The sequence below is a fragment of the Schistocerca piceifrons genome, chromosome 1, assembly GCF_021461385.2.
Source record: "Schistocerca piceifrons isolate TAMUIC-IGC-003096 chromosome 1, iqSchPice1.1, whole genome shotgun sequence".
NCBI lineage: Eukaryota > Metazoa > Arthropoda > Insecta > Orthoptera > Acrididae > Schistocerca > Schistocerca piceifrons.
The window spans coordinates 112923641-112950483 of record NC_060138.1 but is presented as its reverse complement, the minus strand read 5'-3'; the positions used below and the strand labels follow the sequence as shown (position 1 = coordinate 112950483).

Below are 26843 nucleotides of genomic sequence, written 5' to 3'. Positions count from 1 at the left end.
CACTCGAACAGTACTCAAGAATGTACAGCACAAGTGTTCTTTACGCAATCTGCTTTACAGATGAGCTACATTTCCTCAGAATTCTCCCAATAAACCATAATCAACCATTCACCTTCCCTACATGCTTGTTCAATTTCATTCCTCTTTGCAACTTTTTTAGATATTTAGCAGAAGTGTCAAACAGAAAATCACTAATACTGTATTAGAACATTAGATGATGTTTCTCTATTCATCTGCATAAACTTACAATTTTCTACATTTAGAGCAAGCCACCATTCAGCACACGAAACAGAAGCTGGGTTGGGGGGAGGGGGGGAATCTGCAGTCAGCTATTGTGTGAGCACGAGCACTTGTTTTCGGCGCACTATCCATATATTTGTTCATATTATTTATTTTAAATTTGACATGCCGATGATCTTCGCGTGCATATTCGTGATGTGACACGACACATAGCGCAGGTGGAGGAAATTATCTGAGTATGCAGAGCAGGATCTGGAGATAGTAACGTAGTCTCACCAAAACTGGTTATCGAACTAAATACTTTACTAGCGATTTTGACTTTTTGAAGTTTTTTTTTAGTTTATTGCTCAGTAGCACTTTAACGAGTTGCTATGTAATTTATTCAGATCATGTGATGACGACTTGATGAGAAGTCGAAACTGGTTATGATAACACTTTGGTGAAGTCGGGCTGAAAAACAATAAATAAAAGAACATCTTGTGTAAGAGAGCCGCTGTGTTCCGCTATCGCAGGATGCCCAGTCTGCCTAGATGTAGTTAGAATCTAGGGGAATGTAGTGACGTTAAAGGAGACATAGAAAGGTTCAGAGCAAAAAACATCAGACTGGTGGATGTATCCAACGAGAATGCAAGAACTACAGGAAGAGTGTTCATGGTGTAGGACCGAGTACCACCATACCAGAGAAAGAAAGGAATTTAAGAAAAGTCAGTTGTATAATCGTAGCTGCAGAAACGAGCAAATCCATACAAATTATAAAAATGGGTGTACGTATAGATGTATTTTTCACATCTCCTGAACCACAGGACCGATTCCAACCGAACTTCGTACACATCTCACTTACTGTCTGCAAAGAATCACCGTAGGATTAGGAACCACCCTTCTATGAGAAGGGTGAGGGGTGGGGGTGAAAAAGCAGTGCACCCACGACGCGCGAATACCCATACTGTAGTCGTCCAGTATTTGAGAACGATAACACTTGGAAATTAGCAACAAACCTTACACATAATTTCAAACCCCGACGAAACTTTTTCTCGCTGAAGACGGAAAAAGGAAAAAATAGTTTATCGTTTACTAGATTTTCGCTGTTCATACTGTAATACTGCCGCATGAATCACGACGTTTTAATTTCTTTCTGAAATGAAATCAAATTCGTGTGGCCAGATCGTCCCGGCGGGTAGACGCCAATTCGTCGACTTGCGCGACCATGAGGATGAAATGATGATGATGAAGACGACACTAACACCCAGCCCCTGAGGAGAGAAAATCTCCAGCCCAGCCGGGAGTCGAACTCGGGCCCCCGGTGTGACAAACCGGCGAGCTGTCCACTTTTTTTCCATATTGTTCGTTGAAGTTGTTCGGTGTTGATGTCCCATAACACCCCTTCAAGTTCAGTGTTGAGCCGTTACTCAGTTTCTTATTACAGAGGACAGCTAACCGGCTGACTGAACACACTGAGCTACCGTGCCGGCTTCCACTCACCTATTGTGGCGGACAATTTGTTGTTCATTTCCTACTAACTGTATTCGTGATACATGCGCAGACAGTATTTACCACTGAATGCGCGAGAAAAACTACATCATTGTACGTGACTCAGTTCAGAAGATATCATATCGCAAACGCAGAGTTCGGTGAAAAACTCCCGCATGTGCAAGACATTTGATGGAAAGAGGGGATAGTCACAGGTAGGAGGAAGAGGAGGAGGAGATGGATAGAGAGAGGGGAAGGGGGCAATGGACACAAAAAGGAAATAGGAGGAGATGGACAGACGGGGAGGGGGGTGGGGGAGAGAGGGGCAGAGAGAGGGGGAGCAGGAGATAAAAAGACAGAGAGGTAAAAGGAAATTAAGGGAAGACGAAATGGACAGAGAGCAGGGAGAGGAGGAGATGGCCAAAGAAAGGAAAGCGGAAGGAATAGGCACAGAGAGGAGGAGGAGGAGGAGGAAGAGATGGACAGAGGGGGTGGAGCAATGTATAGAAAAAAGAAAGAAGAGGGCAGAAACAGGGGATGAAGAGATACGCAGAGAGGGGGGAGGAAGAGATGAACATGTAGAGGGGGAAGAAGAAAAGGACATGGAAAAGAAAGAGGAGATGCACAGAGAGAGTGGGAGGAGGAGATGATCTGAGAGGAGCGGCGGAGATGAAATGAGGTAGGGCAGGGCGAAATGGAGGGGAGAGGAGGAGATGGACAGAGAAAGCAAAGAGGAAGACGGACAGAGAAGTGAGAGGAGGAGAGTGACAGAGGGAGACGAAGAGATGGAATGAAACGTCCCCTTAGAAAAATTAATGAATTACTGTGCTGATAAATCCCTACGTCATTTGATTTTCAAACAGCTGAGCAAAACTGAACGTACTCAGACATTCACTAAAGTGACACACAATATTTTTAGCGCAACGCAATCTGACTTTCAGTAATCCCTACAAAAGAATGGCCCTGACTAACAATAACCTATACCTTTCATTAATTCTTACCTCACAAAAATCTTCGTTACTCGAACTACTGCAATACAGCGAGCGCCACTACTGCCAGCTAAATAAAAGATTCTAACTACTGAAGGCACTAACTACTGATAGGCATAGTTAGCAAATGAAAGATTTTGATAGAGAACAAACAATATATTTACCTTAATAGTGTTCAAAAGTCTTAATTTATATAGCAGTTCATGACATCCAGTCTTACAAATTTACTCTTTCTGGTGGACACAGGTCCAGATCATCCGCTCTCAAAACTCCACCATCTCGACCCCCCCCCCACCCCCCCTTACATCCTACACTGCTGGCGGCTCACCTCCAAGTCTGCAACGCTACGCGCTGTTCGCATGCAACTGCCCAACACTACAATAGCGAATATTCCAACAATGCCAACCAGCCACAGACTGTACACATCACAGCCAGTGATTTTCATACAGAGCGCTACGTGGCGTTACCAATAAAAAAAACCTAAACAGCCTACTTACAGGAATTTTCGGGGGGGGGGGGGGGGAGAGTAGATTGACAGAGAGGGGAACGGAGAAGATGAACAGGAAGAGGTGGACAGAAAGTGGGGTTAGAGGAGGTAGACAGAGACATAGGAGAAAGGAGGACATGGACTAATGGAAGACTGGAATAAATGCATACTCGGGCAATGCTGGGTACTGGACTAATGATATGAAATGATCGTGTGGCATTAATACCCGGCAGTCCGCACCTGGGAAAGTTGCAAGTCTTTTCAGATGACGCCACGCTGGGCGACTGCATGTTGATGATTATGAAATCATCACCCAGTCTCCGAGCGGAGAAGATCTCCGACCCAGCCAAGAATCGAAACTGGACCTGCTGCATGGCAGTAAGATGCGCCGACCACTCTGTAATGGGGCGGGAAACACAGCCAGTAAATAAATAAAAGGTGACAGAATTTGCGATGTGCTACTGTGCGCGCACCGTAAGCAACCACTCCCCGCGGGCGATGCTCCCGGCGTTAGGTGTATGTTTACAACTTTCGGAAGATGCCGGTACGGAGAAGACCTCGTTGCTTACAGTCTAGACGTCGGTGGCGGCGCGAGTCCTTTCTCATTTAGATTCCGAGAGCGCGTGAGCGGTAATAGAACGTTATTAGTGGCCCCGGCTGGCCCGCTCATTCGCGTGACAGGGCGGCCCGTGCGCGACGTCGGAGGCGGTGCCAGCGCCGCGAGCGGCGGCCGCGCGAAGCTCGAGCTGGGCGGCGAGCGGGCGCGCTCAGTTTGCGCCCAGCCGCCGTCGTAAGTGGACGCGTGTGACACCTCAGCGAAGCGAGCCGCCCGCGCGCGCCGACAGCCGACTCTTCTGCGGGGCCGCGTTGTGATGTGACTGAAGAAGGGCGACGACGCTCCGCCTGCCGCCGCCGCCGCCGCCATGGACTCGTGCCTGCCACTGGCGGCACTCAGCCTCCGGGATGGGGGCGCGCGATCCGCCGCCAGGCCTCTCTCGCAGGGCGCCCACTCGCCCAACGGCAACCACCTGCAGCCGCCGCCCGACAACTGCGGGCGCATCGAAATCCTCCAGGACCTCGACCTCTACTACATCAGGCAGATCGCCCACAACCTCAAGGTAAAGCTCCCAGTGCCGCCGCATGTTTGTAAACATTGGACCCTGCTGCACCGTGGACCCTTGCCGGCACTGATACCTCTCGAGCTCGTGACCAGACAGACATATCGCCCGATTGGATCTCAGATGCATCTGCGATATTGCCTTTGCAATAAAACCATACTAACTTGGAAAAAAAGTGCGAGTTGGACTCTCATACTGACCCTCCAATGCGAGTATAATCAAGTGTAGAGACACTGCATCCACTCTCGGAATCGAAAATCTCGACGATTTTTGCCTGTAATCGATATTGATACTGGCAAGATATCGGCCTCAGGAATTCCAACACTTCCGAGAATGTTTTAATTTCACGTCCGATAACTAAAAACAAATATTTTTTCGTGTTATGTATTTACAAATTAACAATTTTTGGATTTTTTTTCCTTTGATTATACATTGAAACCTTACTTCTTGCCAAATTCCATGATTCTAGACCTTTGGGAAGTACACTATAAGGTTTGATGAGTGAGTTTTCGAATATCAATATACGTTACATAAATGGCAGTATATTTTGGCTAACTTTTGTTATACCGCCAAGAGACCATAGATCTAGGTATGCGACATAAATTTCAGCCTGATAGGTGTACTCGTTCCTGAGAAAAAAATCATCTTAACAGACGGACCTGATAATAAATGACTAAAAATTTTCTTGTGGTACGATTACAAATCGACTACTTCTGAATGTTTTTCCTTTGTTGTACTGTGATCTTGGATCAACGATAACTACTCTATAGGTTGCGATGAGCGAGCGAGTTCTTAAGTATGAAAATGTGTGCCGTAAATGTCCGATTGCATAGACGTAGTTGCTTTCCTTTTTCACAAACTCAGATGCTTCCCTTTTTCACAGCGTCAAGGGCCTGTAGACCTTAGTGTGTGACATTAATTTAAACTTGATGTTTCTGCCTGTTCCTGAAAAGATGGGTTTCTAACATTTGTACAGGCAGAAAATAGACGCTTGAAAAAGTTATCCTACAAGGGTTCCAGATATTTTTATTTTTTTTTTCCAATTGAGACTCGGAACCCTAAAAACCGCCGAAAGCTACTGATAAATAAATCTCTTATTAACTACAGGTTTCGGTCATTTTCAGCTAGAAAATTTTTATGGTCGGAACGGGTAACGTGAAGATGAACAGATGATAGAAACAACCAGTAAACAGGTATGGTGTAGGCATCATAATCGGAATTATTAAAATTTCTTACGGTTCAATGGCCTGGTTCAGAGCTTTCAATTGGACGCCACTTCGGCGACTTGGATGTCTGTAACGTACCCCAGTTATTCAACTGGCGAGGGGGGCCTACAGTTTAACGTGGAATCCGAACCGCGTGTCGTATCTGGCGACTTCTCACGCCGTTGAGAGGTGAAGACTAGGTTAAAACAAACATTGAAAGACCCATCGTCCGACCTATATTCGATCTCGCGATCTCTCGCTTAACTGACGTACATGATGCGCAATGGAACACTCGTTAGAGACTTGCCGATTGCTCAATACAGGCTTTTTATATTTAGTCTGCAGCGTTAATTTTTACGGCGAAATAGCGTTAAACATGTCAAAGAGCATTAAATATGGCGCAGACATAAACGTTGGACTGTGCTACAGATCAGATTGTCACTGCAAAGTTTATTTGGCATTTGTATCCCGTGTCTCGTCCAACTCGCAAACAGAACACCACTTTCCCTCCTAAGATCTGTCACAATAACATTGATTTCAGGGGGGGGGGGGGGATGATCCAGTATCACGGTCTAGACAATAGTTACTTTATCACCAGCTCTTGGCTGTGTGACTTGTTCCAGATACATGCGAGATATGGGCTATTACCTGCTGAAGATGCACGTATACCACCCTAAAAGAGTTACAGTGTGATCCTGCCACCCGCGTGTACACTTGGCTGTGACAACATACTAAACTTTTATCACTTTCTCCACGTCGTTTTCAAATTTGCCTCCACATCTAATATGCGTCATTATAACATGTGAGACATGCTTTGTAATTGATTCAGCCATTTCTAATTTCGATATGAATATATCGTAGGAAACATTCATTCGTTACTGCAAATGAATAGAACCTCAAGGTCCTTTCAGAAATGCTGCCTTACGCAAATCACCGATGCGTACTTTGGTGTATATTGTGTACATCACCAGTGGGAAAGACAGCCAGGCGCCAATACGCAACTCATACCCAATAAATTATTTTCTCCTCGCGCCTCACTCTGGTGCTGCGGGATGTTCTCAGTTTTGCCTCAATGGTTTCAATGCGTTGCGTCTTGCGATGCTCAGTTTCAACGGGGAAAGTCGTCGTAATAATCGTAGTGTTGTTAATCGTGAAAGTCATCCGGCGTAGTGAGTACTCGATGTCTCGGGAGTGCAATCGGTTGTCGTTTACCATAAAGCAGGATATGACATTATTTACATGTTATTTCACATGCTACTACTTAGTGGTGCAACTCAGTACAAAATTAAAATAGTAATTATTGATGAGGACAGCAGAACGCGTCGAACAACGTTGCCAGAAGGGACTGTCGGGACTGTGGCGTCACCGTAACGGCGGTTCGCAGTGCCGCGCTTATTCGGTCGCTGTGGTAACACCGGCTATTCATTTTCTGTTGTAACAGTCAACAAAAATTGTAGACCAGAATACAACAGATCAATTTAGACGTTGCTCTATTGATTAGGCAAATAAAATTACTCGTAATAAAATTTTATTGACAGTGGGAGTCGAAAGCGATGTTTTGAGATGACGCTGGACGCCGCATCTAACACTTCATCAGCGTACTTTTGGTTAACGTTGCCTACACATTACAAAGTTGATGTCTTTACATACGGCACATGTTGTCAGTTACGTGGCACATTCAGCTTACTTTAAGCTCTTAACATTGCAAGAATTCATTGCCAGTGGTGCAACTGTACCAAAACAGGCGTGTGTGAGATTAAAAATGAAATAATTTTGCGTGAAGAAAGTTGACCGATCGGTTGTTCCGCTTTGGCCGTACGTGTTCCCCTAGACCTAAAAATACAATTTGACCAAACATATCGGAGGGAGCTAGCTGATGTGTACAAGAAATTTCGAACGTATTATGTACTCAGGAACGGGGAGGTTTTTGATGCCGTTAATACAAGTAACTGGAATTTCTACTTATTTGATGGCTGTTTCGACCCTTTAATTGTGATGAAATTTCAGTTATACAAAAAAATAGTCTATTTTCAAGCAAGTGCTTACAGCAGTTGATAGTTTTGTAGGATCAATGTACTTGTAACTACCAGTGTCAATTATATAGTGCGAAAAATAAATAGTGCCACACTAAAAAACCAACCTAGCATAATTTCATCTTAGGTATTTAGTGTTCATGCATTCCTGATGATAATACCATGAAGTCGACGTACGAGTTGCACTGTTACGAAGGTAATTTGCGTACCAACAATTAAACCCCCTTTTGCAAAATGTTACAAGGCCACAAAGTACTTCGTAGCGGTAATGATCATTGTTAGACTGTCAACTTAAAACGCTTGTACTGCGAGATGCTCAGTATATACATTGGATTACAATTCTGTCGCCTTAGATTTTTCATATTTTTACCCCACATAATATTTAAAATACGACTTTCTCCAGGTAATTCGTTTCTGTCGTTTGCATCATTAGCAAGTGCGAACGAATGAACATCCTACTTCGCACGATGACAGCGAGCGACTTCGAAGATACGTTCTGCGACAGACGTTCTCGTCCTGTTGTCAAAGAAAAATATAAACGCGTGGTACCGAGCCCAGTAGATGGAACGAAGGAGTAGCTGCAGATTAGGGCAGATAAACGAAGCAGTCATTGAAATACGTGGTTTCAGTAGACGGAAAATTCGCCAAGTCGTTGTCTCGCCTCCATGCGAAATCCTGGTCGTAGATTGATGCTTCAGTTGTGCGATGGTAAGCCAGTGAATGTAAATACGAAATAAAGTTAACAAATCGATCTGTAACGTTGTACGAGGTGTAGGTTTGTCTTTAGTAGCATTCCTTCCGCTTTTAATACACGTCATTTTATGACATGTGGTCCTTGCTCTGTGATTGACTTGTTTCTAAACTAGTCATAATCCTTCATTGAAAATATTCACCCCATATTCAAAACACTTTTCTTTATAGACAACTAAAGTCGCAATGTAATTTCTGAAACTTAGTATTATAATATAAAAAATTACCACTGAACACTGTCAAATGTCTTACCGGAAAATTTATCGACTCTTGTAGTGGAAGTTATCTAGAAGATTTGATCCGTATTTTCCTTTCTTACCGTGATTTGCTTGAGACTGCTGTAGTCACGAACCCGGAGAACCGTTTGAACATTACGGCAGCCTGTGTATCACGAAGCCAGTTAAGATGAAAATGCTGTGTTCCGACCTGCATTTCTCGCGTACGTGATATTTCATGTTTCGTCGTCACCTCGAGTACAACGAGAAAGAATCTAAATAATCAATCGAGGGCCGAACCCTTAAACTTCAAATAGCTGTTTTTACACTTACCTGAGCCACTAAGATGCTTATCCAGCTAAGGATTGGTTTGTGTGTGCTTAGCAACCCGTTAATATTGAGCAGTAAAACAGCAGCACCTAGTGAGTGGGTATTCCGTGCGGGTACTAAAGATTGTCTTGCTTCAGTCCAGATACTGACGCGATTATGCCGTATTTAAATGGAACGATGTTTTTAACAGCATCGTAAAAGAGAAATAAAATGAATCTGCGTGTCTCAGTGTTCAAAAACCGCCAAGAAATATGCGAAACGCGAGGCCGAAGTATTGGATACATAACACAGGTTCCGTCATAGTACTAAAGTATATATTTACAACGAATCGGAGCCCACAATGTGCTGTGCAGACATTCTTTTGAACTTAACATTTTGCTATTACTTTACGAAAATTATCACTGAGAACATTGACGGAAACCGCGAAGAAAGAAATAAAAAAGCATCTTCACTATGTAGGTAGAGAATATAATGTACCGAAAACCAGTTTCTGTACCTCGAACCATTCATGAAATATCACGACTGCCCGTATCAAGCGGGGATTTCGTTGTATTAGCTGCTTCGTTTGTAATGTGGCTGTTTGTTATCGATTTGGAGTTACGTGGTACTCCTTATAACGTGTATTATAATGTAGCTCTATTTATATTTCACAAGGCGCTTTGGGTCCATCGATACCACACTGTACAGTGTGGCTTGTGCTCGAACGTCTAATTTATTGGTCGCTAACAGTTTTCTTCTATGGGCAAGACACACAGTGTGCGGTACAACTTTTGTTTTTTAAATTAATATTCAAAATGAATGTATGTTTCGAAACACTGAAATTGGTAATTCTGAACTGCGTTTTAAATCACAATTCGAAAGTTACTACCCGTAACCGTAAAGAATTCAACCATTGTACCTTCACGACCTGATCAACTTGGGCATGTATTCGTTTGCATCGCCCGACTGTCCTGGATCGAGCAGAGCAGTGAATGCCCCTTTTGAAAGCCGGCCCAGTGGAATCTGCAACAACTGACCGCCACTTCAACTTCCTGCTTTGACTTGCTCTGAAGTTAAAGGAGTAGTTGTACCCGAAGACCTGTCTGCTGGACGGACGTTTTTTTTTAGAGGGAGCCAGAGAAATGCAGGTGAAATACACCGAACATTATAAAGTTTTTAATGTTTGATTAATTTGTTAACCGAACTGTTTCGTAATGGCCTGAGGTCATCCGTCCGCCTCTGCAGCAGATGGAAAAAAGAGACTGAGCGTAACGTAGTAAGGAAAATGAGAATTTGTTGATTGGTGATACCTTTCCTTGTCAAGGGCACCAAAGAGGTGTGATGGTCGCTAAGAACAATTTAAGTGGTTCCATTCCGCATGCAGCCGTCAGGTTTTGTGTAGTATTGTGCTATTTCTAAACACTTTTGTTGACAGCATGATCATCATCTGCTTTGGCTAACGTTTCCCATGCTGGTCTCTTGAAACTTCACGTCTGTAACTTCGTAATTCTGACTGCAGATTTTGTATTTATAATCCTAGTTATTCATATGATATCTGCACACTAAAACACTATTTTATTACTAGTATTGCATTATTATTACTTAAACCCCAAACAGTTTTTAAGCTACCTGCGATCGATTCAGAAGTTTTAAGACTTGATATATCGACACATTAGGTTGGTAATTAATGCGTATATTTCTGCTTGTATACGGAATATCTTAAGCCAACAGAATTTGGTGCAGCTAAAGGGCGAGTGTAAAGTTCAGCCGAAATAACCAGCCGTAACAGTGTGGATCTAAAGTGAAACGATAACTTTGACATGAAACCCATGTTTGATTCGGCGATCATAGCGGCACTCTTATTGCGGGGTTCCGTCTGGATCGCAATTTTAGTTCACGCAAATCAGATCCATAAACGGGTTTAGGCCAAGTCGTCCTTAACGAACTGAAACTATTGACACGTGTCACTCGTGAGTATGTATGCATTTCATTAATTAGTGTTAACTACTTACAATATGGGTCCGAAGCATGTATGAATTGTTTAAACGCCAGTTCCTGCTTGTGGCTGTAGAAATTGTGTTAGTAGCTTTGTAGGTAGAATCGTGACATAGACCTGCGTAGCAATAATTTTATATTTCAATTTGTTATCGTGGACCTACATGATATGCGATAGTGTGAGTGGTTTACTTTAGCTAAACGCAGGAACCTCGTTACAGGTACGATCACTTAGGGCTCCTTCAAATCTAAAGCAACCGAGGGGCGTGTGTCAGTAGGTAGGTAATTGGTTCAAATGGCTCTGAGCACTATGGGACTTAACATCTGAAGTAATCAGTCCCCTAGATTTAGAACTACTTAAATGTAACTAACTTAAGGACATCACACATATCCATGCCCGAGGCAGGATTCGAACCTGCGACCGTAACAGTCGCGCGGATCCGGACTGAAGCGCCTAGAACCGCTCGGTCACTGCGGCAGTCAGGTAGGTAATTAGGAACTGTAAGACTCGAGAACTATACAGGAATGTGTATGCGGAACCATGTAAGGGTCGGACCTAAAGTTAATCACGGAAACATCTTCTAAAGACTGACGTAAGGTCCTCAGCGAAAATCGGCAATCAATGCTTGAAAAACAGGTTTTATTGTCCGACTTGATTGCTTTAATTTTTTAAAATGACCGGTTTCGGTTCAACAGGAACCGTTCTCCGATTTGATTGTATCTGTTACAAGAATAACCCGTCCAACTTACCAGGAAAATTTACATGTTGCATCAGAAGATACGGATATCCTGTGGCGCACTATGTAAATTTTGATAAGTTGGACGGGTCACTCTCCTGATAGAATCTAATCTGAGGATGATTTATGTTGCACGGAAATCGGTCATTTTAAAAAATTAAAGCAATCGAGACGGACAATAAAAAATCTGTTTTGAAACAACTTTTATACAGTAATTTGTGCGCTAGCCGCATTATATGTAGTACGATCGGGCAGTTGTCTCCCGATGAAAACGTACTAAGCTGCGAAAGCCGCCGGCCGCTGTGACCGAACGGTTCTAGGTGCTTCAGTCCGGAACCACACTGCTACAGCGGTCGCAGGTTCGAATCCTGCCTCGGGCGTGGATGTGTGTGATGTCCTTAAATTAGTTTGGTTTAAGTAGTTCTAAGTATAGGGGACTGATAACCTTAGATGTTAAGACCCATAGTGCTTAGAGCCATTTGCGAAAGCCCAAATTTCTACTCAAATGTAATCAAGCTCGAAAGCTGAGAGAATTTGTACATCCATAAAATGTTTTTCTAAGTCGGGACATCGAACACGAGTGATGATCGGAGTGTTACGCGAATACGAATTTTCCCGAACAAGTCTTCTATGAGAAACCGTGTAATCGTCTATTTAAGGCTCCGAAACTATCCGGAGAAGTAACGACATTACATTTCACTGAGAGGAATACCTGTGCGAATGTAGCGAGATGCCTTTTTTTTCCCCCTCAAAGAAACAGCACCACCAGAGGGGTATTTCTCTAGACTTCTTCATATATTGTCACTTACGACTACTGTCGCACACTACACAGAGATACATGCAGCATATTTAGGTGTGACGTTTAGATAGCGCGAATGATTGATAGCGTCAGTGTCGGTATTAGCAGAGTTGGAGACCGTTCACAACCCGGCTGAATAAGGGTAGCGGTTCCTCAGTCGTGACATTTTTTAAGTAAGCATATCAGCGTTACTGAGATCTAATTTGACGAGACTAAAGAAAACGTAAATCGGTAAGACAGGACAGATATCAGCCCGCTTTACGTTGGAAGAGCTGTCTACCATTTGTGGCATGCTGTAGATAATATCTTACGGCCCCGAAAAATTCGCCACATCGAGACATCTTTATAACGTACTTGTTCGCGGTTAGCGATCAGATAAATTACTTCTACATTTTACGTGAGAAAGTGTCCATATATTGTAGTTGCAGCAGCTGACTCGAACTAAACGTTGTAATTCCGCACATTTTCCGCAGCTTACGTCACGCGTTTGCGGAATTCAGGAAACGACTCGTTAACAAAACGCGCGCATTCTACCGTTGACGGTGTGAAAGTCTTGCGTTGCCTCCTCAGCTGAAAGCTCAAGGATCAGCATCAGTATTCAAGACGTAGAGTTGCGGCTGGCATTCTTTGCAAAGCCAAGTCGAAGAAATTTAACACGTTGACGGCGGATCTCAGACACAATGCTAAGTTTACCGTCTGCGAGCGTTGTAGCCGGTGTCTCTCGTACAGTATAACTTCGCGGTTTTAGGTGCTGTCAACGAGACAAATTATGCTGGAAACTATACTTTCTGACGCAAACGCATTAGCCTTCTTATCCGTAACACTGCCCTCCCCCCCTCCAAACACTGATTCTGTAAAGAATCGAACTCCCCATTTATAACACAGCAGGAAACGTCTGGTGTCTGATTACTTCACAGATGAAGTAATGCGTTAAATATTATGTTGGTTTTACTGGGTCCGGAGTAGCCGCTGACAGTGTATGCTGTCTAAATCTAAATCTTCGATACAGCGCCTCTTGAAACACTTCGGCTACTTCCGTTACGGAATCAGCCATACGAGCACCAACAGTTTGCCAACATGTCCGCAGCTCGTGATCTAGTGGCTATCTTTGCTGCCTCCGGATCACGGGGTCCCTGGTTCTATTCCCGGCCGGCTCGGGGATGTTTTCCGCCCGGGGGCTAGGTGTGTGCGCGCGCGTTGTCGTTATCCTTTCGTCGTCGTTCGGGAAAACTGGCGAGACTGGACAGTGGAAAGATTGGGAATTTATACTGGTGCCGATAACCGCCCAGTAGACCGTTCCACATGTCAAATATTATCAGGCCGCTCTCACATTTTCTCGCAGGCGTTGCAACATGTCCCTGTAGTACCATCGATTAACAGTTTATCCCTGTCGCACGAATCCTTCAAAGTCAAAGAAAACTATCAGCATGGCTTTGACATTTGACCTGACCTGACCTGACGAGCTTTTTGGTGGTTTTGGGGAACCTATCCCGATATACTATTGTGAAGATTAAACCTTGGTCTCAATACCGACGTCTCATCACCAGTTATGATTTTCTTAAGGAACATCTGTTTCTCATTTGCGCGATCCAAAAACTCTTCACAGATTGCGATGCGAAGGTCTCTCTGGTCTCTACTCTTGAGCCGTGGGACGAATTTGGCGGCAACACGATGCATTTCAAGATGCTGTATCAGGATTTCGTAACATAATCCAACTGAAATGTTACATTATTTTGAAATCTCTCAGACAGTCAGTCTTCTATTGGCACGCACAGTTTCGTTGACGTTCCTGACGTGAGCGTCGTCGGTAGACGTCGAAGGACGTCATGAACGAGGGTCATCGTTAACATCCGTCCAGCCATTTTCAAACCGTGTAAACCATTTGTAACACCGAGTACAGCTTAAGCACTCATCACTGTAGGCTTCCTGCATGATTTGGTATGTATCTGTAGCGGTTTTCTTGTGTTTCACGCAAAATTAATGCAGATGCGTTGCTCCTCTATCCGTGCCATCTCGAAATTCGCAAACTGTTGTACACAACGTTCTGCTCAATACAGCACTGAGCAATAACTAACATACATACAATTAAACTTCTGGCAGTTGCACGTTAAAACACAGGCGTGTGCAGCAATTTCGCTCCAACACACCATTGGCGCAAAATGGGGAAGGTTGAGGAATTTTTTGAACAGACCTCGTATGTTCAGGCTCGCATTTCCCTCGGTGTTTCCGTATTTTTGTCCATCTCCTGTATGTTGACCTCCAGCTGTTCAGTACACTGCCAACTTCCGCCGAGAAAAGTATTACAATCTGGCTAGCTTCTGGCTCCGCGATTTCATGTAAGGGCCCTGAGTTCCGATCACGTGCAGTCTCATGTAAAGCGAACACTAGCCAAGAACACTAGAAAATTAGACTGGAAATTAACGCCGGTGCCAGTGCGGTTTTCCGCACTGCAAGAATAATTCAGTTGATCACGAAGTATTACACTTTTCCCGTCGCCGCGAAATCATCAGCTCCAGATTTAGCTTATCAGTTGCGGATGTTTTAGAGCCCGTGACTGTTTATTTAGTGTAAATATATATAAAACTGCAACCCGTCACTTTTTTGAAAGAGTTATTCATTCCTTACATTAACCGGTTTTCCAATCTTTTCAGGCTAACCCACAGGATGTTACATAGTTACTTCAAGCGTAGTGCTTGGTGCTGGCTCGCAACAGAAAGGCCGCTTCTGTTGTTAGTATCCATCTATCTGCTTCCTTGTGATGGCCAGTTGGTTCCACATCACTCACTTTCACAAAATATGTATGCACTTACACTGTGATAATAAAAGTTTGCCAGCATCCAGCATGTGCTATACAGCTGTTACTTGTTACAAAGATCTTCTCGCAAAGATATGACATAGGCCTACTTTTTTTGGAGCGGTTCTTGGCGCTTCAGTCCGGCGCCATGCCGCTGCTACGGTCGCAGGTTCGAATCCTGCCTCGGGCATGGATCTGTGTGATGTCCTTAGGTTGGTTAGGTTTAAGTGGTTATAGGTCTAGGTGACTGATGACCTCATAGTGCTTAGAGCCATTTTTTGAACAGCGATATTATTTGTTTTTGTCCCATGTATTAAAGCCGATGTTTGGGCAAATACTTTAAAACTGTCATTAACATGAAAGCCCAAAATAAAATAAATAAACAAACAAACTACTACAAGAAATTTGCACACCGACACTTGTTTCTGCCATTCAGCCTGCGTAGTTGCCAGGCACGATGTTGATACGTTTGCTTCTGTGTTCCTTAAGTGCATTGCGACTTCCAAGTCATTTATTGTATGGCAATCCAAGCGGCAGGCGGTGAGTGGACAATGGGGTTTACCAGTTCAGAAGAAGTTGACATGCTCATGGTGTATGCGGGAAGATATCCCAATAGACATCCTCCATCTCGATGATTATTCACTAACTTCTTCAACCACTTTCGTGAGTGTCATAGTGTAACACGTACATAGCGTAACAGAAGGAAACAAGTGACGACAAAAGAGGGGGAAATTAATGTTTTTGCTGCTGTTGCAGTGGATCCGTACGTTAGCTCCCACGCAAACGCACAAGGAAGTGACATGAGTCAAGCAATTACCCTGCGTATCCCCCATCGACATAGGTTTCAACCCTATCACACCCCTCTCCATCAGATTATAAGAACCGCGTTCTGTTCGTGTGTGTTAAGACAGGATACTCCAGGTGAAGTGTTTAGTGATGAAGCCACATTTATCAATTATGACCGGACAAACTGCCGAAACATGCATTACTGGTTTGTTGACTATCCCCTTTGGCTTCGTCAGGTGGAACGTCAGCGCCCATGGAGTGTAAGAGCATGGTGTGGGATAGTGAATTAGAAGCTCTTGGACCTCTTTCTCATAGACTGAACACTGAAAGCGCACAAGTGTCGCCGCCTCCTAACAGACCATGGTCCTCTTTTGGATTGGACGTTTGTCGTATGTCCCTGCGAGATAGTCCCCTTCCTTCGCCAGTAGGATTGGATGATCATCCACGAAGAGCCTTGCGTCGATCTTGTGTAAAATACACAGCGGTGCACTTCTGGGGGCTTAGTTGCAATTTGTTCTTCCTACTTGCCGTTGCTTTGAAAGTCTTGGAATACTTATTGTATAGGTAAGCCACTGGTGAGAAAGGCTGTATTATCTGCAAACTGAGATAGCAATATATTATTGCCCATGGTCGGGTTGTCAGTAACATAGGTGTTGTAGAGTGCAGGGGATTGTAATAGTGGACAAACCTGTGCACCAGTGTATAATTTACAGAATTCTACCCAAGATCTCCCTTCTCATTAAGCACACTAAAGCCCTTAGAGGTAGCGACCTTTAGCCACGCGGCTGTTCCCCCCCCCCCCGTGTTGGCCGCACCCTCGTTCTAAATGCCACCGCCGTGGCCTCTGCCATCCTTTGTTACTCTGTTGAGTGGCTGGGGAAAGCGTTTGCCCTTTGCATAGAACGGAAAATACAGTGACAGCCGGACTGCTACCCGTGTAATTTCACGTGCACTGTCATCGCCTCGGATACTGTACTGCGTACGTGAAATACCGCCTCGTCTGACAGATAGTACGGAAGTATTTTTGCTTGTGTAATTGTTATTTAAATGATTAGAGCGCTTTTATCGCAGTCTGAATTTATTGCTGACCTCATACGGGACGTCGTGACGTACTGATTAAAACTGCGAGGGAAGTTATCTCGGTCAGGAAGGACAACCGCGTCCGCCATTCCGGCGCGCACTTAGTGTGAACTTTGCGAGGTTGACCCAACGGTGATTCATTACCCGAGTGCAGCGCTCGTTACCCTGCCGATCTATCACATTAGAAACTTTTTGGATAAAAAAGACGCCCACATTTTCCCCTCGTTGGGTGCCAACGTTTCCAGTTTTCCACGTGTCTAATAAGAACTTCATCATTAATTTGATTCACCGCTCTTGCCATCTGCCACACTTTTACCTTACGCACGTCTATCTCTTAGCTAGTAGGCACGCCGTACAAAAACTAGTTATCCTCAAGAGACATTATGCTAATAACGCCAACACCGCATCCTACATTGAAAACTGCCGCGCGGGACTAGCCGAGCGGTCTACGGCGTTGCAGTCATGGACTGTGCGGCTGGTCCCGGCGGAGGATAGTGCGCCCCCTCGGGCGTGTGTGTGTGTGTGTGTGTGTGTGTGTGTGTGTGTGTGTGTGTGTGTGTGTCCATAGGATAATTTAGATTAAGTAGTGTGTAAGCTTAGGGATTGATGACCTTAGGAGTTAAGTCCCATGAGATTTCACAAACATTTGAACATTTTACATTGAAAATTCAGTTTGGGAAAGAAGTTTCAGTAAAAAAAATCTGTTGCAGTCAAACTCCCATTAGAAAATTAAAGATCAGATTGTACAGAAATACTTATTATTTGTCTGTCATTTGTATGAAATAATGAAACAGAAAGAAAGATGTGGCAGTAGTAATAAATTAAAAATATTTCGTTTATAGCTAACAATAAAAATAGTTGAGCTACTGGCCGTGTCAATATAATACGCATTTATCCTCTTGTAGCCCTTGAAAATGTACAGCTTAACACGAATCGTAATGTCTCCAACCTCAGTTTTCACCCTTTAGCACTGACTATTCGTAATGCCCAGAAAATGGTACTATTTTCGAGTACAGCGTGGTTTTCGAGCAGAGATATTAAAAAATGAGAATCAGTACAATGCTGGTGTTAGTATTCAACCCCTCATTATTTTTTGAGGAAACCAGCAAACGACTGGCGGACTAGGTTTTCTTTTAGTTACGTGTTTTATTTGATGATTGTGATGAAGTCTTACAATTATTTCAATCTTTTTTCAATGTTTGTTTGAAATAATAGCAATAAAAAACGGAAAACCAGTTGTTTCTCAAACAGGTTGTTTTGAGCGGTTTCAACAGTCAAGTTAAACAGGAGATGAAAAAAAACAATTGTAACAGAAAACCAGTTTTTTCAGCGATAAACATCATCCATAGTCTCAATGAATATAAAAGAAGATACTCTCTATTAAAAACAAACTGGTTCATTTCTCATCTCTGCACCGAGTTGCAGGTATATGCTGCGGGCCATTACCATTCTAGAAGAATTAATAGAGATCAGTTATGGGACTCATACTCACATTTTTTTCTCTCTCTCTGTGGACTATCTGGAGCGCACACTGCAACCGTGAGTCTTGACACGTTACACAAGTGCGTGTAAGTGCGTGTTGTTGGTCAGGCAATGCGTGGGAGACGTGGCTTTCTACGGGGAACCCCAGTGTCTTTCGCTTGGCATCTGACGCACATTTACAGTAGATAAAGGTGACTTATGTATTTTACACACCTAAAATATTTTTTGAGAGATTAATTCGCTGCCAATATATTTTCCACGCCTAAAATATTTGTTGAGAGATTAACGCGCTGCCATCGAACACGGATTTCACGTTAAAATGGCTCCGAAGCTGAAACTTATCACTAGTGATGTAATATAGGCCAGTTGTTGTAATTACTACTGGCAAAAAGGTGCTAACCTTCAAAGTATATTTTTTAAGGAAAAACAATGTTTTCTCTTAGATACGTGGAAATTAGTAGTATGTAATCTGCAAACATCCCGGTACTGAGTGAAATCCTAGACGGAGGTCAGCCTGAGATTCATTGGAAGAATCTTAGGAAAACGTAAATCACCCACGGAGAAAATAGCTACAAAACCCCCGTTCGACCGCATCAAAATCAGGTACGTTACTGCGTTCTGTAACTGTGATGTGTTTCATGTACAATGCTGCTCTCCATAAAAATCAGCTTCATTTGAGTCACGTCGTGTAATTAATATCATTTGTAATTGCCGATGTTGGTTTGTTGTTTGGCCGAAACCTGTAGTTTAATAAAGATTTGAAATACAGCTACTGTTATTATTAACCCGCCAAAACGGGCACTACAATAGTTGCGGGTTGCCTACGTAACGGGTTCCAGTGGCAACAAAAATTAGATTTTTCTGATTTTTATATATAATTATAGACCGAATTTAAAACGCTGTCATAATGTCCTCATTAAGAGGTACGGCATTGGTTTGTAAGTTTTAACGCGATAAGTACTTAAGTTGGAAACTGTGTTTATCTCTTTCAAGAGGCGCGCAAATTACCCAAACTACATTCATCTAGTGTTCGAGAGTGAGAGCACTTAACGACTTCCAATAACAAACCATTTCGAAACTTTCCTTCACTAACACCCGCACAAAATAATGAGACAAAAAGCTTACCGCTTGCTATATTTTCGCTGTTCGTGCAGTAAACTTTAAGCGTCAGGCAAGGTATTTTAATTTATTTCTTCATTACTGCAAACTCTACATGCAACACATCTTGCAGACAGTATCCACATACGAACGTGCCTACAAAATTATATTGTTTTATCATTGTACGGCATATATGACGTCATTAACAATGAGATGAGTGAACAACTAGCTTTTCTTAAAAAGGGGGAGGGGTGTGATGATTACTGGTATTAATAGAATATTCTGAAGTACAGGAACGTGTCACAAGGTCCAAAAATTTAAGAGCCTCCGCTCTACTAGTTGCAAAAATAAAGATTATAACTTTTCCTAGAATGCCAATTTTTATAGAACATTAACCCTAGATTACTAAATCTTTGTAAATTTTTTTGTTTGGAGTGCGATATAAAACAGGACATTTTGTACTTAATTTGTTCCGTCTTCACCTTTCATTACCGTTTCATTCTGGGTCTTCCTACATCCCTTCCTCCTCTTGGCTGGTACAGCATGGCCAGATGTGACATTCTCTCTGGACTTATTCTTGTAGGTCATGTTTCCAGAACGATTATTTTGTTCAGTCTATTCATTGATATTATAAATACCTAGTTCACTCCTAATATCTTCACTACTTATACGATGTACCGTGGTAACATCTCATTTCTGCTGCTCTTCTTCTTCTTTCGTTTCACCCTCTTTGGGGTACGCTGGATCAATCATTTCTTTGTGCGTTGTTCTTTTCTTAGGGCCCAGTATTTCTTCATTCTTTCTGATCTTCTCCTCTCTTCTTGAAGGGTTTGGACTTTTGTGTGGGTTTGTCTTGGAACCTTATGTTTTCATCTTTAGTAATTAATTTAGCAGTTCGATCAATAAGTGAATTTTATGAAATCTTAAATTCCACTAGGTCTTTCTCAGTTTCTTTAAACCAGTTGAGCTTTGTTTTTCGTTACGGAAGAAGTCAAAGATTTGTTTAGTTAATCTGTTGGAATTCATTCTGAGAACATGACCATAAAAATGTATTCTCCCTTTTCGCATAGAATATGAAAGTTTTTCAATTTTCTTGTAGAGAGTTTCATTTTTGATGTATCTTATTGTCTTGAAATTTTGGCCCAATGATTTTTCTTAAAATTTTTCTTTCCTTTACCTCAAGTTTCTCCATTAGGCCTTTGAAATTCATGTTAAGTGTTTCTACTGCATACAGTGCTTCTGTCTTAATCACTGTCTTGTAATGTGTAATTTTGGACCCCCATGAAAGGGATTTTTTTGTTGTATGTGTTTTTTGTTAGTTGGAAGGCCAATTCAAGTTTATTTTATCTGGATTCCATTGCTTTGCTTTCCCCAGCATTCCAACTAATCCATTCTTCGAGATATTTGAATTCTTTTACTATTTCAATATTCTGCTCTTGAACTTTGAGGTATTTACATGAGTGCTAATGTTTGTCAATATCTTAGTTTTTTCAAAGGAGATGCGAAGACCAATTTTAGCTGCTTGTTTCTTTAGTTCAAGGATTTGCTCCCGTGCTTCTTCCATTGTTTCAGCAAACAGGGCCATATCATCTGCAAAAGCAATACAATTTACTTTAAGGTTCTTCTTTTTGCAACCCAGTCTTATACCACTCTTAATATTTGTGTTCCATTCTCTGACTACTTTCTCAAGCGCACAATTGAACAGCAACGGTGAGAGCCCATCGCCCTGTCGCACTCCCGTTTTCGCTGCTCATAGTTCGCTTTTATCACTTTTTAGCGATCCATGACTCACTTCCATATGGCAGTACAGGGGTAGTCTTGGTTTTATAACACTGTAATTTAGAATTGGAAGGAAAATCGGCATTGGCCGTATTCTGTTGTTTTGTTGTCAGCAATATCGATTTTCAGTCACTAAGTGACCATCCTCAGTGCTGTAATATACAATTAAAATTGGCAGGCACTGGTATCAAGCTATAACCACATGCTTAGAGCGATCACATAAACTGCCATAACAACACTGTAATTTGCTTCCTTCCGTGTTTTGTTCTGCATATTGATTGATATTTGTTAATTTCTATGCCCCTGTCCATGTCATAGGGTACATCGCACCCTAAAACATTGAAGTTAGAGCGCTGCTCAAGTGGTATATTATATATTATTATTTTTAAGTATGTGGTGCATTTCCCATGGTGAGCCATGAGTTTAGTTTTCTTTGTTCATATTCTAAGATTATATCCTCTTTCCCCAACTAATGTAACGTATCGATTGCTTTTCGTAGCTCATATTCGCTTTCTTCCAAAATCACATGCGTACATAATCTACATCCATACTCTGCAAGCCACCTGACGGTGTGTGGCGGAGGGTACATTGAGTACCTCTATGGGTTCTCCCTTCTATTCCAGTCTCGTATTGTTCGTGGAAAGAAGGATTGTCGGTATGCCTCTGTGTGGGCTCTAATCTCTCTCTGATTTTATCCTCATGGTCTCTTCGCGAGATACACGTAGGAGGGAGCAATATACTGCGTGACTCCTCGGTGAAGGTATGTTTTCGAAACTTCACCAAAAGCTCGTACCGAGCTACTGAGCGTCTCTCCTGCAGAGTCTTCCACTGGAGTTTATCTATCATCTCCGTAACGCTTTCGCGATTACTAAATGCTCATGTAACGAAGCGCGCTGCTCTCCGTTGGATCTTCTCTCTCTCTTCTATCAACCCTATCTGGTACGGATCCCACACTGCTGAGCAGTATTCAAGCAGTGGGCGAACAAGCGTACTGTAACCTACTTCCTTTGTTTTCGGATTGCATTTCCTTAGGATTTTTCCAATGAATCTCAGTCTGCCATCTGCTTTACCGACGATCAACTTCATATAATCATTCCATTTTACTCTCAGATAATTTATGGAATTAACTGCTTCCAATTGCTGACCTGCCATATTGTAGCTAAATGATAAGGGATCTTTCTTTTTATATCTACATGAGTAATCTGCAATTCACATTTAAGTGCTTGGCAGAGGGTTCATCGAACCACATTCATACTATCTCTCTACCATTCCACTCCCGAACAGCGCGCGGGAAAAACGAACACCTAAACCTTTCTGTTCGAGCTCAGATTTCTCTTATTTTATTTTATGATCATTCCTACCTATGTAGGTTGGGCTAAACAAAATATTTTCGCATTCGGAAGAGAAAGTTGGTGACTGAAATTTCGTAATTAGATCTCGCCGCGACGAAAAACGTCTTTACTTTAATGACTTCCATCCCAACTCGCGTACCATATCTGCCACACTCTCTCCCCTATTACGTGATAATACACAACGAGCTGCCCGTTTTTGCACCCTTTCGATATCCTCCGTCAATCCCACCTGGTAAGGATCCCACACCGCGCAGCAATATTCCAACAGAGGACGAACGAGTGTAGTGTAAGCTGTCTCTTTAGTGGACTTGTTGCATCTTCTAAGTGTCCTGCCAATGAAAGCAATCTTTGGCTCGCCTTCCCCACAATATTATCTATGTGGTCTTTCCAACTGAAGTTGTTCGTAATTTTAACACCCAGGTACTTAGTTGAATTGACAGCCTTGAGAATTGTACTATTTATCGAGTAATCGAATTCCAACGGATTTCTTTTGGAACTCACGTGGATCACCTCACACTTTTCGTTATTTAGCGTCAATTGCCACCCGCCACACCATACAGCAATCTTTTCTAAATCGGTTTGCAACTGATACTGGCCTTTGGATGACCTTACTAGACGGTAAATTACAGCATCATCTGCGAACGACCTAAGAGAACTGCTCAGATTGTCACCCAGGTCATTTATATAGATCAGGAACAGCAGAGGTCCCACGACGCTTCCCTGGGGAACACCTGATGATATCACTTCAATTTTACGTCTATTACTACAAACTGCGACCTTCCTGACCTTTCTATCTACATAATGGTATTACTAAAGTTATGTGTATTAATCTGTTTACCCAGATCTATTTCCTCCTGTTTTTAATCAAATCATTTACATATGTAACATAGGATTTGAAATCTAATAATTGTGACTAGTGCATAACCTGTAGATCATGATTTATTTTGAATAAATTTGGAGCGGTAGAGTTGGTAATAATTTAGTAGCAATGTGACATTCCAACCCCCCGCCTCTTTAGTGTTCTAGGTTTGAAGAGCACAGTTTTATTACGTCGTCTTCCATACGAAACCACTTTCAGACGTAAACGCTCATTCTCCGGGACTTGTAAGCCCGGCGCGTCCAATTTCCTCGCGAGATAACCCTTTTGAGGAGACACCGCTTCACAGGACAGAAGCGTCGCGCGTGTTGTTTTTCTGTTTTCGCTTTCCTTTCCCCACCCGCCCTCGGCACACCGTTTGTTGCCTTGACGCGTACAAAGGAGGAACAGGGGCCGTGCACGCCGTCCACCTGCGCGCCGTAAACATTTCCAGCACGGGGCGCGTCGCTTTGTGCGGAGGCAGTGATAAGCGGCCGGCGGAGGAAGGAAGCGAACAAGTGTTGAGCGGAGGAGCCAGTCGCTCGCAGCGCTTGCCGTCTCCGGGCCGGTGACAAGTGGCTGGGACAATATGCCGGCGTTTTAGCGCCCGCTCCTGCTGGCTGGGTGGCGGGCGTTTATCCCTGCACACACCAGGACTGTCTTCTCACTGTCCGTATTTGCATCGGCTCCGTAACTCTCTCGTTGCCCGCGATGTGGCACCTCCGCACGTAACGATCCAGTGACTTTCATCGCGTTACTTCTCCACTGCAATAAAAATTCAATAGACGTACTGTCTTCTGCGGTCTGTTTTATAGCTGAAACTTTCGGTTGCCGGTACAATGGTGTGAAAGTTTTCGGTGTGAAAGTGTTACGATCTCAGAAGGATGGAAGATCTATGCCGCCAAAGGATCTAGATTACTCTTGCTCTGAAAATGGTAGGTACCGAGAACGCTAAATCTAAAATTTGCTAAAACTACTTTCATAATTTTCCTTTTTTACTTCTGTTTTAACGAGTCGCCAGTCACAGGTTTTACTGTCGCGATTTACCGATTTCAATTGTATTGAAGTTCCCTTTACAGCCGCTTTGCTTTGACCAGTGCGACGTCACGATTGGCAGTAAAGGGTGGTGACAAAATGGTATTTACCGTACCCCGATGTGTAAGTTAGGGTGCAATATGACAGCTTGGTTGAGAGTTAGCGAAGATAAGGAATAGTTTGTTACGATCTTTTTTTATGTTTTGGTACACTGCAGTAATATTTTACCTCTCATAAAACCCGTACTTTCCCACTGTCGTCCGATGTTTATAGGACATCCAAGGACAAAACAAAAAAAAAAAAACTACAAACATACGCGTGATTGTGTGACGTCATAGTCATACTCGATTGTTAGGGATCAGTGGTCAAAGCTGATGTTGTATCGTGTTCATTACTTCTGCAGTTTCAACTGTAATCTGTATACACAATCACCGGTTTAGGGATAATGTTATTGATCTCAGCAGCAATCTCCTGCAATCTTTAGCTCTATAGATTTCAAGTTTGTCAACTGTAGTGCAAACCTGTTGCTGTACTGGTCAAAACTTTGGTTTTCGGAACACAGTGCTCAGAGGGTTTAAATGTAAAATGTGAAGTTTCGCGGGTGCAAATGGTTTACTTAATAAAATATTTAGGGCTGTTATCCAGTGATCTGATGAATTTCTTGCTGAAACTCAAAATGGAAGCATAACGGCTCGAAATATTTTAATAATTGTCTCACTGGTGGAGGATGATTTGCACACCAGTACAACTACTTGGTACCCTATAACACCGGTAACGTCTACTACATCGTTACTATTTTCGGAGTTTTGTATGGTTTTAATGCTTAAGCCCTATGTTATCTTCCGATCTTTATTTTCTTTTACGGAGCTAGTGCACACCGAAAATGGGCAAAACATAAGTGAAAAACCTTTTATGTGTATTGAATGATTTGGGATCTTTGTACCATCGTTAAATTGTTTCAATCCATTTGTGATGCGCTACTCGGCTGGTGAACTGTGTATTGAGGACTAAAAGTGTTCCGTACCGAGCTGTGTGTATTCGTAGTTAGCCATAGCGTTTAGAGAACTACAAGAAGTAACACGCACAGTGGTTCATGGAAGGAAGTACTTACCGCTGTATTAAAGTAACGTACATTCCTTCCGTTAATACGTGAGCCATTCCACATTCTGTCGGCATTAACCAAGATTTGTGAAGTAATACTCTCGTTAGGAAGCAACTTACGTTTACGGGACAAGACTACTTCGAAAATAACACGGATATCAGCCTGAACCTCCTCACAATCGACCTGCTAACTACAAGAATCTTAAATATAAATTTCTCAGTTTACAAAAGTTTTTCTGAATAATTATTTTAAATACTTTAATTGTAAAACTACAACATTTGCGCACCCTAGGAATTTGCTAGGAGTACTCCTGCCTTCCACCGTCCTGTAAATCGGACCATAAAAAGTTCATAGAACCTATGTCGTAGTTCGCCTGTACTATTTTTGGCAAGAAGAAGATTTTTCCTGGTGCGGCAGAAAGTACCATGGTGCCGACCTAGGACAACGTCTCAAGCCCATAGTTTGCTATATTGGCGATTAAACGTGACTTACAAATGTCCGAGGTGGCGAGTTAAACTCGATTGCACCCTTGTTTTGAAGAGGGGCAGGCTGGAGGTTGGAACTACGTTCCTTCCTTCCTTCCTTCCTTCCTTCCTTCACCACCACCACCACCACCACCACCACCACCACCACCAACAAGCTTCGATGAGGAAAGCTACAGAGTAGGTGTAACTAAAGAATGGCTTTATGACTGTGGCGGCCGAACCCTGCAGGATAACTGTCGACATTTTATCAAACGAATTGTCGGTGCCTTGAGGCATTTAGGAATCCTGAAGTGTGTGATTCTGTTCACTGGTCGTTAAGCAAGTGAAATATGACTGTACTCATTATATAAAAAGAATATGTGTAAACAATGGCCGGCCGAAGTGGCCGTGCGGTTAAAAGGCGCTGCAGTCTGGAACCGCAAGACCGCTACGGTCCCAGGTTCGAATCCTGCCTCGGGCATGGATGTTTGTGATGTCCTTAGGTTAGTTAGGTTTAACTAGTTCTAGGGGACTAATGACCTCAGCAGTTGAGTCCCATAGTGCTCAGAGCCATTTGAACCATTTTGTAAACAATGTGTGTGTATGGATAACACACATGGAAAGACAATACTATTCTATGTGGAAATTAAGCTGGTTGTGCGTATTGTCGG

General features: G+C 42.8%; 1 protein-coding gene across 2 annotated transcripts in view; it reads left to right on the top strand.

Annotated features, from left to right (window-relative positions):
- LOC124789966 (rhotekin-like) overlaps positions 1–26843 on the top strand; it is a 1049079-nt gene that overhangs the window by 682472 nt on the left and 339764 nt on the right. Inside the window, exon 1 of one of the 2 annotated variants that reach the window (XM_047257512.1) lies at positions 3974–4301. The exons of the other annotated variant lie outside the window; for it this stretch is intronic. Coding sequence (XP_047113468.1) covers positions 4107–4301 — 195 coding nt within the window. The 5' untranslated portion in view covers positions 3974–4106. Of the gene's footprint in view, positions 1–3973; positions 4302–26843 lie in introns of those variants that run through there. 2 annotated transcript variants of the gene reach the window in all.